At 37.7% G+C, this 17,229-nt stretch overlaps 1 protein-coding gene across 3 annotated transcripts in view; it reads right to left on the reverse strand.

Annotated features, from left to right (window-relative positions):
* Window positions 1-1,514: 1,514 nt before the first annotated feature.
* Window positions 1,515-17,229, reverse strand: part of LRRTM4 (leucine rich repeat transmembrane neuronal 4) — a 728,660-nt gene continuing 712,945 nt past the window's right edge. For 2 of the 3 annotated variants that reach the window (XM_036262653.1, XM_036262655.1), the window contains one exon: window positions 1,515-2,767. In XM_036262653.1, the coding sequence (XP_036118546.1) occupies window positions 2,546-2,767 (222 nt within the window). In that variant the 3' untranslated portion in view covers window positions 1,515-2,545. The remainder of the gene's footprint in view (window positions 2,768-17,229) is intronic. The other variant, XM_036262654.1, reaches the window with a different exon arrangement.

Here is a 17,229-nt window from a genome sequence, read left to right on the forward strand (position 1 = left end):
GCCGGCCAAATATGCAGTTTTAAATAACACAAAGAATGTTATTGATTTCGGACTCTTTTGCATATAAGAAACAGAAATAAACAGAATAAATAGTTGACTTAAGCCAACTTTAATTAAACTTTTTCAGATAGAGCTTCCAGTATATTACATAAGGCAGGGGTGGTGGTAAATGGGATATATGAATACTGTTGGATAAATACAAAAGATAAAGAGAATCACTGTCCTTTGGGCAGACACTCCAAAATGTTCTGCCTCAACTCTATTAAATAATTCTTCAAAGAAAAGTCACAATGCCAAGAAATTATCTTTAGCTTTTAAATTCATAATCGATTCATTCTACTTAAATGGTAAGGACACATACCCAAATAAAATGTAATCCTGATTGTAATGCTAGCAGGAAAGTTGCCAGAGTTGGACAGCAATAGTCCCTGTGTTCCAATGTGAAAAAAACTCCCTTTGGTAGAATTTTCTTTAACATGGCATAATATTTTTATCAATTAAGATAGAGTTTATATTTAAATATAATTTGAAAAAATAGTAGTAAAACAAAATGACTTTGAGAAAAATTAATAAACATGCTTAGTAGTCTATGCTAGTTTACTTTGATACAAAGTGGTTCACAAGGCTCTTTTATTATTATTTTAGTAGAATTTGGAATCAAATGGAGGGTCAATATCAACTTAGCTCTTCAGATAACCCACTAAAACAACTATGTATTACCACCTTTCAGAATGCAAAAATTGACCTAACAAAGGATGATATAATTTTATAATTGCATTTTGCTTTAAAAATAGAAGTATGCAAATCAGATCCATGACTAGATTAGGATAAGTCCATAGTAAATCAGATAATTGTTGAAATATGGCATCATAAGGAAATCAAGTGAAAATGGTTCAGCTGATGTGTCTGTAGTTATCTGTCTGGTTAAAAACCGGGTGATCACTATGGTTCTCTCAAATAGTAATTAATTTCCACACAGTTCTTCCTCTCCTATACCCCTTCCATGAATACTTTTTATCTCATATTGTTATATAATTTTGCATTACATCATATGTCTAAAAAAATTATGGTGAAACAAGTTAGTTCATAAACCACATCTCATAATTCTTGTCTATGTTTTGTAGAGTCTCTCTACCTGATGGTAGAACACACAGAAGGTACTTGATAGACACTGATATATTATTTTTTTTTAATCTTCACCTGAGGACATTTTTCTGGGTATCTTCAGATAAAGTGGGAGGGAAGGAGGATGAGAGAGATAGAGAGAGAAAGAAACATTGATGTACGAAAGACACATCCATAGGTTGCCTCCTGCAAGAACCCCGACCAGGGTCAGGGATGAACTGCAATTGAGGTACATGGCCTTGGCCGGACTCAGACCCACAACTCTTTGGTCTGCAGGCATACGCTCTAATCGCTGAGCAAATCTGTCCAGGGCAACAACCACAAATTCTTATTGAATTGACCTACTACAGGCTAGAACGATTTCACATTATAGGATAAAACACTCAACATTAGGTGGGCTGTGGTTTATCAACCACAGAATAATATATTTATTTTTCCAACATTTTTTTCTCTTTTATTGATAAAACTACACAAAAAGTAATTGATAATTTAAAAAAGCAATGTTACACATTATCTTGTATTTAGAAATTTGTCAGCTTGGCAGTTTCATTCATTGACCACACGACCGTTGTAGTTCATATACCCCTGGTCCACTTGAGAATGTTTCTGCTGGTCATTTCCCTTGGAGATCTTCAGGGTCCATCCTTGAGTCTTCTTATGCAGGGGAAACACACAGTGAGGACAGCCAATGGGAAAAAAGCAAAAGTCCTCACATTGTGTACATGAGTGTCTGGAAACTCATCCACTCACATTCTATTGGGCTTTCATTGTAGTGGTTCCTTCTGTCGGACTTCTGGTCAACGGTGTTTCTCTGTGGTCTGTGGTAAAGCAAATTTTCTTTTGGTACAACATAAGCTCGAATGCCCATGTTTAGGACCGGAAACTGAATCACTTGACCAGATAAACAATAAAAGGAAAACAAACCAGACAAGAACAAACAACATTTTTAACGGAAAAACGAAACAAAGCAATTAAAATCAAGTCTGAGAGTTAACACACACCTAACAAGGAAAACTGGATTGTTTCCCCAACTTCCCACCCACCCCAAATTTCCCCCGCCCTGTGGTTCTCCAGCCCAGGAACCATGCAGTGTAGAAAAAGCAAATATACAAACAAACCTATATGTAGCTAGGATGAAATCTATTTTTATAAGAACGGGACACCCTTACTATTTACACCCGGGAGCATTTTGTTTGTCTGTTGCATGTGTTAAAGCAAAGAAAAGTCTGTGGTTCTCCCGGTTATGCTGCGAAGCTCCTCTGCCCTCGTTAAGCAGTTTTGTTTTCCCTTTTCAATAGATCAATGTTGTGACAGGAGCGATGAGCCGGCCTGATGCGCAGTTTCGGACACCTGTTCTTTTTTCCGTTGCAGGCCCTCCCTCCGCGCACTGCGGGTCCCCCAGTGAGGAGTGGCTTGTGTGTTAGTTTGTTAATCTCTCAAGGTAAATGGCCGGTGCTGCCGACCTGGCGATGGTGGCGATGAAGCTGTGGTCACGCCCGAGCTCCAGGCTGGGGGTTTCGTCCTGTTCTGCGGACACCGCTTCGTAGCCCTTGTTGACATGGAGCGGCTGGTGGGCCTGGCAGTACCCGATCACTGGCTGGTCGTAGCTGTAATACGGCAAGGGCTTCACGTGGTGTGGGATCTGGATGTGAGAAAGAGAAGAACTGATGATAAAGATGCTTTGGAAAGATAAGAAGATGACACAGGACTGCATTTTGTTCCCTTTCGTGCTGTTTTAAGTCAACTGCTGAATCAACTATTTATGAACATTAAACAAAATGAGGATTGTTAGTATTTAACTGCATAATTTTGTGAATATACATCCTTAAATATGATCATATATATACACACACACTTTGTATATAAAATCATATAAAATTATTCCTCATAAAATCATATATAAGATGTTATAATGTTCGTTCTATCATCTATCGCCATAACAGAGTTAGAAAAAAAAAGTAAGTTCCCACCAACAGGGGAATTTAAACTACATTATATACATCTATACATTTGAATGCAGATAATATAAGATTGGAGAATGACAATCTGTTGAAATATAGCAAGATTTGATATTAACCAAAGAAATTAAAGTGAAAGAAAGTTAGTATGATCTACTTTGTGTAAATGTAAGTGTAAACATATAAAGAGAGTTTTGTATTTTTAAAAACATTTTTATATAAAATTGAGATCTTTATGGGCATGTGTAACTTTTATTTAAGATTTTAAGAAACTGTCATAGATGATTTCTAACAATTCTATAAATTCTGGACCAAAGAACTCTAGATTATGTATGGTTGGTGTGGCTCAGTAGTTGAGCATCAACCCATGCACCAAGAGGTCGCTGGTTCGATTCCCAGTCAAGACACATGCCCAGGTTGTGGGCCGGATCCCCAGTGCGGAGCATGCAGGAGGTGGCCAATCGATGATCTCTCTCATTGACGTTTCTATCTCTCTCTCCTTCTCACTTCCCCTCTCTCTAAAATCAATAAAGGAAAAAAAAAATTAAAAAAAAGAACTCTAGAGTCATGAAAGTGGGTACATCTTTGTGTTCACACCATGTAATGCTATTTATTTCAAGCTAAAAAGCCTAATATGTGTCTAATTCTAGAATAATGTCTCTGAATAACAGTCTATAAAATCCCTTTAATAGAAAAATCTCAAAATATTAAAATAAGTTTGACTCTATGTCACACATTTCTGATAAATAGACATGTGTCCCAAGCTTAGAAAAAGGAAATAATGATTGCTGAGTTCTTGATATTATGCTGGAGTGTTTGTCATAATCCACTAGATCCAGTCTGACACTCTTGATTAGCAGTCCACAGATGATAAAATTGTGAACACTTCACTTCTCTGTACAGTTAGAGGCTGTGGTGGTTTAAACTATCGTCTCTAGGCTCCAACCCTGCTTCTCTAGTTGGCTTTATGTTGCTGGGTGGCTTTGCCAATTCCACTTCTGTCTAACCTCCTGCTCCCTGTTAGACTTTGTCAGTGGAATCTCCCAGAGAAAGATGGCAAGGCGAGAGGAGACAGAGGGAATTGCTCCCGTGGTGGACTTTCCCTCTGCTTCTTCCTGCTCCAGGGAGTTACCCCAACCACACTTGTTTCTGGGTGGAGCACTGTCTTTCTATTACTTCAGACAATTCAAGTCTGTAGTCTTTCCACCATTTTCAGCATCTCCAACATTTCATTTCATCCTGTTCCCCTCAGAGACTCCAGCACCAGGCAACTCTAAGGTTCATTTCCACAAAGCTCCTCCTCCAAAATGTTTATTTTAGTGATCTAATATCTTTATTTAGTCCCTGAGTTCTACAGGTGGTAGGGGTGATAGTTGTTTCCTGATGTTGCTGTCTCTGTTATACCATGGAGCTACCTTTTAACTTTGCATGAACTTAACTAATAAGTGAATTTTTTTGTTTTTGTTGTTAAAATAACTGATAGGTTGTCTCTCTCCTGATTGGACTATATCTGACTCTTTCTCTAGGTTAACCTGCAGAAATTGATAAATCATTATAACTTTATAATTTGGTAAAGAAATTAACCCCTAAAGGTTTTATGGCTTCATTGTTCTATAGGAAGTTAATTGATATTATATCTCACTTAGCAAATGTGTTTGTGGAAACCATTTCTCCTATTTCTGTATAAATCACATGCTCTTCAAATTAGGTCTTGAGTTTTCTTCCTGGTATCTTCATTAATATATTTAATACAATTTTGACACAAATTTGCTGTTTGCATGAAAATTATCTTTTTAACACCTCTGTACTTACTAAGACAAAAGTGACTTCTCTCCTCAAAGTTTTAAAGATAGAGATTAAAGTGATGTTTTCTATAGTGGATCATAACTCATTAGTAGGTTATAAAATTAATTTAGTAAATCCAGATAAACATGTTTAAAATTATATGAACTAGAATAGAAAATGTCAGTATATCATATAAGTTGTTTCATAAGACTTTGTTTCAAATCTGTGTGTGTGCATATGAATGTGTATCTACTGAATCACCCTGATATATTTTTATACTAGAAATCCCTGTACAAAACACATATTAAGATTACAGTTTATTTTAATGTGATCAGCAATAGTCTGGAGAAATTTTCATCCTGCTTTTGCTACTCTCTTTTTTTTTCTGAACTCATATAATTCACTGTTCTTCTCAATGAGTAAGAATATTAAACAAATGTATATCGCTTTGTGTTTAGAAAGAGGTTCAATGACTTCTCATGGAGTCAAACACTATATTCAACAACTCTTTAATAAATAGTAAAAAATAATTTCTCATGAAACAAAATGTTGCTATAACCTTGACTATTCCATTCTGTCCTCAAAAAATCTGAAAAAAGAGAAAAAAAACTACCCACTAGATCAAAGTTGTGACTGATACAGAGATGTTTTAAACATTAGGCATCGTTTCTATGCTGATAGTGAGAGCAAGGCACTAATTATAAGACACCATGGCTGAATGACTAGATACAACCTTTGTTACACACTTTCATTTAAGAGACTCACTCATTGTCTTCAAATTAACCAAATAACTAAAAGTCATCAAAATGAAACTAAGCATGGGTTGTGGTTTTGTTCACTGGCTTGTTGTACCGTGCATAGTCTTTCTCCAGTCATTGCAATGAACAGATAATCAACTCTACAAACATATAAACAGTGATGCAAGAGTGAGATGGGGGTCTTCTCTCTCTTCTATGTTTCTATCTCTCTCTCCCTTTCTCTATCTAAAAAAAAAAAATCAATAAAGAAAAAAATTAAAAAGAGTGGGATGGGGTCTTCTTCACAACTAGGATAATCTACAGATGAAAACCAGTAGCTCATTTGTTAACATGACTGAATTTTCAATGTAAAATAATATCCTTCAGGTTGAAATATAATGGGACTGAACAATTTCATCTCTCAGAAACCATAGTATTTTTCTTCAAATTAAATTGATGCAGATGACAAGTGGGCTGCATTAACTATAGAGCTTTAGGTTTATATATTACATCATCTCTGAACTCAGGAAATTTGTTTTGCTATTACAGTTAGACCAGTTTATTTTTTACTTCAATTTACTTCCATTTTCTCTATTGTATTTGAAATGGGCTTAGAACCTCTAGCAGGGCAAAAAACATTGTAAAGTTTCTTTCACAACAGCCCAAGAGCCAGAATTCAGAAGCCAAGTGAATTACCAAGCTCTGAAAGCACATCTGAGATGTTTGCTTATTTACTCTTAAAATGTATTCTGTAGGGCACTATGTAATCAACTGACTTTGTGGTTTCTGAGGATCTAAGAGACTGAGGTCTGTACTGTATAGTAATAATGTACAGTACATTAACCACCTGGGCCCCTATGTGTATCATTGTTTCCTCTCCATCAGTCCAAACAAAGTATCCTTAAGTTCCCCTTAATGTGCAGTGAGTATTTTTGTGAATGTGTTCTTAGAGTTTTTCCAAATGGCCCCTGTGTTTCATCAGCTCTCTGATATACTTCATTCTGTCCCACAGCACAACACTCCTTAAAGATGGCTTCATTGGTGTGCTTGACCACACTGGAATCTACACTTTATTTACAGATAATGGGTGTGGTACATGGAAGGAAGGAATCTCACTGGGGAATATATTATTCTATATTGAAATTCATATGAACATTTTAACTCAAATTGAATGGAAACTTTTATAGATGTGTTACCAGTAGAGAGAGGTCCTAGTCCCTACCTATTGCTCATGGGAGTAGAATTCTCATGATATCCCAAGAAAAAAAATTTTTCTGAGACTTGCATGAGAGGATGAAATATTGTAGAAAGCTTTATTTCTGTGGAATTAGAACCCTGGGTTTTCAAGGTCCCATTCCCCCTTGTCCTGGCAAAGAAGAAGTCCCACTTTGCCTTTAGCAGGCCTAAAATCAGAGCTAGTGTCCAGAGCTTCCATTCCATGCTGGAGCAATCCAATCCAGCATCAGGCCAGCTTAGCTTGTGTTCCGTGCTGCAGTCCATCAGTCCATTGCATGTGGGTCTGCAGGGCCACAGGGCAATGGAGGGAACAGAGGTGAATGCAGGGAGGTAGGAATGAAAGAGCCCTATGAGCCAGAGCCTAAAGCCACAAGAGAGAGCCAAGAGTAACAAGAAAGTGAACTTTTTTGTTTAGGGAATTATGTATTCCCAAATGTTCATGTACTTGCAGTGGCCACCCCCATTCTGGTCAATAATTTTGTTCCTTGGTGTGACTGACAAGCACCCTCCCTAGTCACCCCAACTTTACTACATATGCATCTATCTCCCCTTTGTTGGTACCCTTTCCCCCAGTGTTTTGTTGGAAATTGGGCCCCTGGTTCACTGGGGAATGCAAAATTGCAACTTCCTGGTGAAGCTGCCCAAATGACGTGCCTATAATATCTGGCCTTCCCTTTGCTCCTTTTCTGTTTTTAATAACTAGCTAACCACAGAGTGATTAATGGCATATAAACTTCTGCAGAGGCATATTTCATATCTAGATGTGAGGTAGGTTACAAAGGGGAAGAACCATTATTATGACTAATTAAAATCACTTTAATTCTCCTGAGTTTCCTGTGACTTCTCTTAAAATGGGGGCTAATAACGACACTTTATTCACCTCTATAAACTTCAGATAACTCTGAAAGTATTTCTTGATTCTCAATAACAAAAGAATATACCAAAAAGACATATTTTCACTCTAGTTTACTCAATAGTGATGGTATCTTTCCTGGAAACACACCTTATCTTTTCTAGTTTCCATCCTGAAAGATGCAAGACGCGAGGGTCACAGAACAGTTCATCAACCTAAGCTTCAGTCCTACTTGGTGCCCTCAGACGATTGGACACCTTAGTGTGTGTTCTGATTTCATAAAAGCACCATATACCCATTGCCTAGAATACATTTTTCTTCCAACATGCTGGAGCAAGTATAAATGGACACACTCCTTTCAATTACAGTAGCTCATAGCGCTAGTGATTCAAAAAGGAAAGTCAGGGATAGGGAGTATTTTTTAAATCTTGAGAGGAAGGACAAAATGATACAGAAACATGTGGAGCTTAGAAGTCTGCAAATTGATTCAGATCCCATAATTTCACATCCATAATAATTATATTTGAAACGAGAAATGTGTCTGTATAGTAAATGTGAGAGCAATGTGAAATGAGCTCTTGATAGATGTGATCATGAAAGGCTTTTGAAGTTCAGTTATTATTTTTTTTTTATGAGCATGAAATTCCAATATTGTTACCCTCTTTTCTCAAAGGTATTAGCATTAGTTATAAGTAGTTTGATAGCCTGATCATTCTAAAATTACCATGCACTATCATTAGTCTTATTTATTAACTTTTCATGAACATTGTTCACATTTCAGTATGAATTCTTTCAATTGAAGTCATAAAAAGTTGATTTTCAATTTCCTAAATGACATTTGGTCTCTAATTTTTAGAATTAAAGCATAGTGTTTGACTATTCAGACCATTTAAAAAATACCATCCTATATATATGATGAGGAATTCAATATAGTTGAATGGCTTAATGAAGATGGATACTTGGTTTATTGGAAATAAAATTGATTAAAAAATTAAAGGCAATAGATAAATGAACTTATAACTTAGTCTTTATTCTACTCATTGGATTAAGAGGTGACAAGAATGGCCAGGAAATAAGAAAACACGTTTAAATAAAGTTTTTTTTCAGGAGTCTTGGTTAAAGGTTGACAGAACTTCAAATCATTTATGTTAATTGGATAACAGGGAGGCTTCATTGACTAATAAACACAAGAAATAATTTAATAGTTATACTGGGGAAGAACAAGTTTCCACTGGGTCTCACAAGCAACTGAAACCAAGAACTCAAATGTCACCAGGGTCTTAATAACTTCTGCAAGTTATTTTCATATACTGATTGCCAAACAACTTCCTGTATCTGATTTGACATGTGACTGTAACAGCTTCAAAGTCTGACATGTTCCAGCCATAGTAGATCGCACTGATGAACACAATTCTTTGTAGCACTTCATATCAAGAAGTGGAGTTTATTTCTTCTTGACCGACCTTGTAAGACAAGGTAGGGAAACTTTTTCTCTGCCAAGGGCCATTTGGATATTTGTAACCTCATTTGTGGGTCATACAAAATTATCAACTTATAAATTAGCCTGCTATATTAATTAACTCACCCTTAAAGTGATGGCTGAAACTGCCTTACTCAGAGTCAAGATCATTCAGTAACTCCTTAAACTGGCAGCTGGTAAATCCTCTGCTTTGGACAAAATGTATGCATGACACCACTGTTGACATCACATTGTTGAGCTGCAATAACTGTGCACAGAGACTTTCTTGGCGTAGGATGCAATAGCACATAATTAAATCACTTGAATCAAGACTGAGATGATTCAGTTCTTTCTTGACAAATGCAATGAACTCTTTTTGCGAGCCAACCATGGCTGGAGCTCCATCTGTAGTAAGGCCACTTAACTTTTCAAATGTTAGCTCAAATTTCTTCATTGATAAAACAAGTCTCTCAAACAAGTCCTCATCTCTTGTAGTGTCATGTATGGCTTCCAGTGACAGCAGTTCCTCTCATGTGTCAAATTCCGCAATTACCTCATGAACGAAAACAGCCAGTTGGGCAGTATGTCTTATGTCCATGGTCTTGTCACAAGCCAGAGAGTATATTTGGAAATCTGCAGAATCCTGATATTTTTTCAATATCTTGGGCTAAGTCAGTAATCCGATCTGAGACGGTTCTCGGAGACAAACTAACTTTCTGAAACAATTTTACTCTGTCTGGTGCTAACAACTCTGCAGCAGCCACCGTATACTCGTATACTCTTTCACAAACTCTCCCTCTACATGAGGCCTCAGCTGCTTTGCAATTAGCTCACTCCCTACATAATTTATCTAAATAATATTGTCTCTGTCACAAACAAAGCCTAGTGAAAGCAGCTCGTTGTGACTCCAAATTCCACAGAAGAGCATTGATTTTATCCAGACACATTTGCCTCCCAATTCATTGAGTTTAGCATGTTTTGAGCTGTAATGATGCTTCAGATTGGCTTTTTAAAAAATTATTATTGCTAAAGTATCACTACAAACTAGGCACACAGGTTTACCTTTGACTTCAACAACAACAACAAAAAATCATTTGTCCATTTCTCTTGGAAAGATTGACACTCCATCAACTTAATTTTTCTTTCCTTTGTAGTCTCTATTTGTAGGATGTCACACCACTTGTTTTAGAAACTATCTTGTGTGTGTGTGTCAGCAGTGACACAATTATTTTGCTTTGATCTCTGTTCTAATCTTGCATCTTGGATTGAGAACATATCCAACGTTCTCTTGCGGTCTTTTCTGTGTATTGTGATTTCCTTAATTTTCATCTGAGATTCCATTTTTATGAGGATTGTTGATCGTGGACATGTGGATAAAGGTTGGATTGGAGTTATCATCTCTGTCAACAAAGAATTGGACAACGTCATCATCAATCCTCGGAGGCAAGGTCATCAGGTCGGGAGGAATCATCACATCATCACTGGATCACCGTAGTTTCACCACAGTGTGTTAACACTTTCACAACACGCACACTCCCAGCCTGCCTGTCATTGACTGTCCTCTTAGTCACCATAATACAGGCATACAGGCCAGGGAAGCTGATGAGAAGTATACATGTCTGTCTCGTCATGTACTCATATGTGTCCTATCACATAATGGATGTTCCCTGCTTGTCCCTCAAAATCTATGTAATTATTATAATTCACTTAATATAAATTTATTTTGCTATGAAAAAAAAAGCTCCTAGATTTATGGGATTTCAAGTCCTGCCTTTGCCTTGACAGGGTCAGACTAAATGATTCCATAGGTCTGACCTCCCCCTCCCCTGCAGGATGGCCTTCTGAACTCACTGAGGCATCTTAGAGACCTGGCACCCCCTAGGGCTCCCAGAAGCTCATTATAGGCACAAGAATCCAGGAAGAAACACTCCACCCAGCTGGATCCAAAGAAGCAGAATGACAACTCAGCCAGAGTGGCTCCGTGGTTGAGCATCAATCCATGCACCATGAGCTCACCAGTTTGATTCCCAGTCAGGGCACATGCCCAGATTGTGGGCCCAATCCCCAGTGGGGGGCACACAGGGGGCAACTAATTGATGTTCTCTCTCATCGATATTTCTATCTCTCTCTCCCTCTCCTTTCCTCTCTCACTAAAATCAATAAAGGGAAAAAAAATTGAAACAAAGAAGCAGAATGAAAGCCATTTCATCTGTTTAAGAAAACGGTGGCTTCTTCTAGTGATACAAGTGTGGTAAAGCCTTTCTCCCTGCCATTGTATTTCTTGTTGTTCAGCTGTCTTCACCTGTGGCTACTCTCTCTCCCCCGACTCCCACTGTCATCTGTTCACAGATTAAACAAAACCTATTTCGAGAGAGAGAGAGAGAGAGAGAGAGAGAGAGAGAGAGAGAGAGAAGCTCTTGCAATCTTGCAATCTCTGGCATTCTAACACTTTATGCAGACACAAAGGCTGTCCTCCCTAAACAGTAATTATAACAGAGAAGAATCTCCAGAAATAGGAAAGATTCAAGAGAAGGCGATAAATTCAAGGAACTAGAGAAAAATGAATAAAAAGAGGAACAAAGTAAAATGCATCCTTAATGAGCATCATCTAGACATCGCTTCTCTACATAATAGGTACTCACATACTTGTTGAGTGAAAGAATCATAACAATCTTCCCCCCACTTTGTTTCAAAGATTAAACAAGCAATAAATGTGAAAAAAAAAATCTGTCGATATTTGTCAAATACACTCATTAAATTTATTGATCTTTGTTTGAGAAAATCTTTAAAGGAAAACAAGACCAGTGCCAAACAGAAATTGCCCCACGTCTATGTTGTTTATGGGCATGTAAAATACATAATACTGAATACGCCAGACACTGTCTTTCTATTAACTAGACTATCTCAATCATTTGAAGCTGAAGTTCTGATAAACTCGCACAGTACAGTAGCATTTGCCTTCCTTGTTCTGTTCTTATTTAAAGGTAGCAGCGTGTACTATTTGTGCACTCATGGTTGTTCAGATTTTAACGGTTACGTCGGTGGTGGGATAACAGAACACGACATCCACTTGCATCTTTAATGCTCTCCTACCAAGATGCCTTGTCTATGAAATGTCTGGAGAGTTGATTAAGTTAATGAATGAGGTACTAGCCCTCCTTTGAAGTCAGCTTTGACTCCATTAACGGGAAAGCTTATTGCATTGGCAGCACTCTCCGTGTTCAGTGCGATATCAGGCTAATGAGCTGGATTAATTAGCTAGTATTACCTTGTAAGGGCTTTCGTTCGGTAGCTCGGGCCCTCGGATTTGAAGAGTAAGGTCTCCCCAGTAGTGCATCGCAAGCAAACATCCTACCTAAGTGAATTCTACATACATTTGCTTCCAAAAAATTTAAGTAAAAACTAGAGACACCAAAATTTCAAAATCGACATCCTTTTTTTTCTAAAAATAAAACTTGTAGACGTTTCAATGACACATAACGATGTACAGGAGACAGTCTTTCCCAAAAAAGAAGAAAATAATCATTACTTGAGCCCAAACCTACTCCTGAAAACTTAAAAAAATAAAACCATACAAAAGAAAGAAACAAATAAAGCCAAAACTTCTCAGCACATCTATTAGATTCATTTCAAGATTTATTTTTGTCTTCCCTTCTCAGAAATGTGGACAGGGACATAAATTAAAAGCTACAGGAATGCTACTACTGGGAGGTACAAGCAATAGGTATTACAGGTAGAGCCATTTTGCTTCCGAGTTGAATTTCTCCACAGTGTTCAGAGTAGCTTGTTTCTATTTCCATACGTTCTGTGTAGTTCTGTGTTAAACAGTTAATGGTGTCTACAACTTATTTTCCAAAAGAGCGTGCAACTTGTCTAATCTAAGTGTGACTATTTGTTTTCTGACGATTGTCTATTTGTAATATTCCCAAAACATCTACTGGTGCAATGGTATTCAGTAAAAACTAGAAATGTTTAATGTTTAAATGGAATGAAATTCATATATATAAGGGAGGTGATTAAGTTTCTTGCATTTCCATATATATATATTTTTTATATATCAGAATTGCATATCCCAGGGTAAAAGTTTAAAACCAAATGACAAATACAGAAGAAAGAAAATCCCAGAAGGACATACACATACTTGATAGAATGAGATACGTAAACTGATTTTAATAGAGTTTAAATAGAACTTCTTGGGGGACTGGGTGATCCTAATGAAAAGAAGCCTGGCAATGTATATTTAATTACAAAAATTGGAGAAGCTTATTTAGAAAATGCAATTAAAGTTTTAATTTTGATTGAATATAGTTTAGAACAGCATGGCAAAGTGGTGCATAAATAATACCAGTCTCATATTGTAATAAAATGTGCTAAGATCTAAGTCATTGCCTGGCTCTCTGCCATGGAGTGTATACCATTAAGAAGTCATTATAGAAGCGTAAATTGGTCATAATAGTTCATTTATTTATGTATGCATTCATTTACATGGAAATATTTATCACAGAAGCTGACAAATCTTTCTGTGAAGGGCCAGTAGTAAATACAGGCATGGGTAAAAGTAGGTTTATAGTTGTGGGCACCCGAAATACTTTATTCTTGTAGTATGATTGATTAATTATAGTATTATTTTCCATATGAACAACTGTAAACCTACTTTTGCCCGCCCTGTATTTTAGGCTCACAGACCACAGTGTCTGACAAGTATTGAGCGCCGGGCTGAGGTCACAGTGGGCTCAGATGAAACATAAATGAGGAGATAGCTGCTTCGATACAAAAATGATTTATTAACATTGAAATTTGAATATTGGGTAGTTTTCAGGTGTCACAAAATATTTATATTCTTTGGATTATTTTTTGAACCATAACAACAACAGACTGTTTAGCTTGGGGCTAATTTACTGTGAGCTAGGCATTGTGGTAGGTGCTGGGCTCATGAAAAGGAATAAAAGGAGGGTTCTTTGCTCAAAGGGCTTCTTTAGAACTGCCAGAATGAGACACACCTGGCATTTGAGACGACATCACCCAGTTCAGTCAAGCAGAGGGAGAAAAGCGCTCCCAGCTGGTTTGCATTGCATGCTTCCTTGTGAAGATTCCGGTCTTCCACTCTGCAGTAAAGCTCTCAGTGGACCGCACGCCAAGAGCTGCACTCACAGGACCCTGGCACTTAGAAGTCAGACTTGAACCTCCAGGTGGGAGTTCTGAAGCCACCATTCAGGTCATTGAGATCAAACACGCTCTGGCAGAATAAATACCCGATGACCTGTTAGTGAAGATCATAAGCAACGCTCAAGCCAGTGAACCTGCCCCTGGGTGTGTGATGGCGTGTCACACAAAGCTCGAGAGGACTTTGGTGATTCTCTAAAAGAAGTTGGGTTCAAGGGTCATCTAATGATAAGTAGGTTTTGTTTTGTTTCATTTTGTTTTGTTTTGTTTAGTGGAGAAGTTAAAAGGCATTCTTTCTATTCTCCAGTCTCACTAAGCCTCTTCCCATATCTGAGCCTATGTACTTGAATTCCCTTTGCGTGGGATATTCTTTTCCCAAATCTTTACAGTGGGATTATGCTGAGCTTTCAAGTCATGGCATAAATGTCATGTTTCTAGGGAGGCCTTTCCTACTCACCTTGTCTAACGTACCTCCCCATCCCTACTCACATATGTAAGCCGTTCCCTGTTTATTTCCTTTATAGCATTTGTCAAAATGTTAAATATCCATGATTATGTATATCTTTGCTCTTTTACTGTCTGTTTTCCCTCCAGGTAAGCCCCATGCTGTCAGAGAGCATTTCTGCCTGGATTCTTTCTGCCTGGCTAAAATATTTCACTCAATGTTTGCTAAAAGAATGTATGAATTTATGAGAGATATTTGTTAGAGAATTGGGTTTTATTTAGAAGGATTTTAACTTGAAAACTCCATACTCCCCCCTTTTCTTTCTTTTTCTACTGGCTCCCATCTGTTCTCAGTTTTGAATTTAAGCAAGGGAATGTAGGAAGGAACACAAATATTTTCTATCTACAAATATTTGCATGCCTGGCATTGTTCTGAGAGCTAAAGATATTAGAATGACTAAAGATGTCCATGACCTTAAGGAGCCAATATCCTAATATGGAAGACAAATGTAAGCATATTTTTCCAAAGTGACATCATTTATGGGACAATGTAATACTGGATGTGTATAAAAATCACAAGGGAGGAAAGAAGAGGGAGTAAGATGCTTATAGTTGGTTTCTGATCCAAAGTGTAGATGCTCATGAAGTATCCAAGAGAAAGCCTGGTGCCACATGCACCTTCTGTATACAACCAGGATGTCTGCTACTGTTGCTATGGCACATGGCTTTCTCTGTGCCTTCGGGGGCCTACTGTCCGGCTCTTTAAGAAAAAAAAAATTAACAATATATTCAACTGATTCACAACTGCTCTTTTAGAGAATACATTTCACATCCTCAATCTTTTCAGCTCTTTCCTCAACTCTCAGCCAAACACTCAGCCTTAGTCTTTCATGAATGAAGCGTCCTGATGTTATGATGAGCAGCAGAGACAGACTAATGCTGGGATGTGGAGGGGACAAGACATGGCTACAGCTGCTTTCCCAGCTTCTGCTGGGGAACAAAACAGTCAACCCAGGCCACCCTTCATGGAAGCCAAGACACAGAGTGTCTCATGTTTCTTTTCATGTGCTATTTTGGATTTCATCAGTCTCACAAACTGACTTTTAAAGAACTGGTTATCAGCCCTGGCTGCAACTTTGACACATCTGAGGTGATTTTATAAATACTTTTGTGGGGTCCTCGTGACCCCACCACTAGGAATATATCCTAAGAAGCCTGAAACACCAGTCAGAAAATATATATGCACCCTTATGTTCATAGCAGCACTGTTTATAGCAGCTAAGAACTGGAAACAGCCCAAGTGTCCATCAGCAGATGAATGGATAAAAAAGCTGTGGTACATATACACAATGGAATACTATGCAGCTGTAAGAAAGATCTCTTATCCTTTGAGACAACATGAAGGGATCTGGAGAGTATTATGCTGAGAGAAATAAGCCAGTCAGAGAAAGACAAATATCACATGATCTCACTTATTTGTGGAATATAATGAACACAATAAGCTGTTAAATAAAATAGATCCAGAGACAGGGAAGTAGGTAACAGACTGACAAACCTCAGAGGGAAGTGGGGTGGGTGGGAGGGAAGAGACAGACCAAAGAACTTATATGCATGTATGCACAACCAATGGACACAGACAACTGTGCGGTGAAGGCAGGGGTGGGGCAGGAGGGGAGAGGGGGATGCCAATGGGGTGAAAAAAAGGAGAGACATCTGTAATACTTTCAACAATAAAGATATATGAAAACACTTACATAATTATTTTCCAGTTATGAAAGGTTTCGTTTCCAAATTAAAAAAAAAAACAAAAACTTATCTGGGGTCCCTATCTCAGATCAATTAAATCAAAATTCTGGGGGGATCACCAAGCCCACAGTGTTTTAAAATAGTACCCCAGCTAATTCAAAAGTGCAACCACAATGAAGAATCTGCTTCTTATTAAATTTAGATGCTTTTCCTGAAAGCTGTTGGCATAGCAGGGAGCACGCAGTTTGATTTGCCTAATTCCTCACACCTGCCTGGAGGACGCCTGGCTCCAAACAAAGCTGATTACTTCCCAATCAGAAGTCACCAAACATGGTGCACATATGTGTGCTTCTTACTCTCGAATTAAATTGTCTTCTAAGTCAATTCATTACTCCTAATTAGTCTGTCTCCCCAATTTGAGCTTCTGCCGTTGGCCCATCCATATTCTTGTTGGTGATTATTCTGTCACCCTTTTAGTTATCATCAGTTTGGTTATGTATATATTCTACTCTATTGTCTAAAGTTAGGTGCAATTCAGTGGGTAAGTTTAACAACTATCATTATACACATGTTTTTAAATAGCTACTTGCAGGTGAATCTACCTTGCCCTGATGGGGAAGTGCTCCTAAATGTTCACTCAGCTGGAGAACTCCTTTGGCTAAACATTTTCACAATCTACTTCTTTTATTTTTTTTTTAAGTAATTTAATTTACTGGGAAGGTA

Source organism: Molossus molossus, unplaced genomic scaffold (assembly GCF_014108415.1).
Source record: "Molossus molossus isolate mMolMol1 unplaced genomic scaffold, mMolMol1.p scaffold_m16_p_15, whole genome shotgun sequence".
NCBI lineage: Eukaryota > Metazoa > Chordata > Mammalia > Chiroptera > Molossidae > Molossus > Molossus molossus.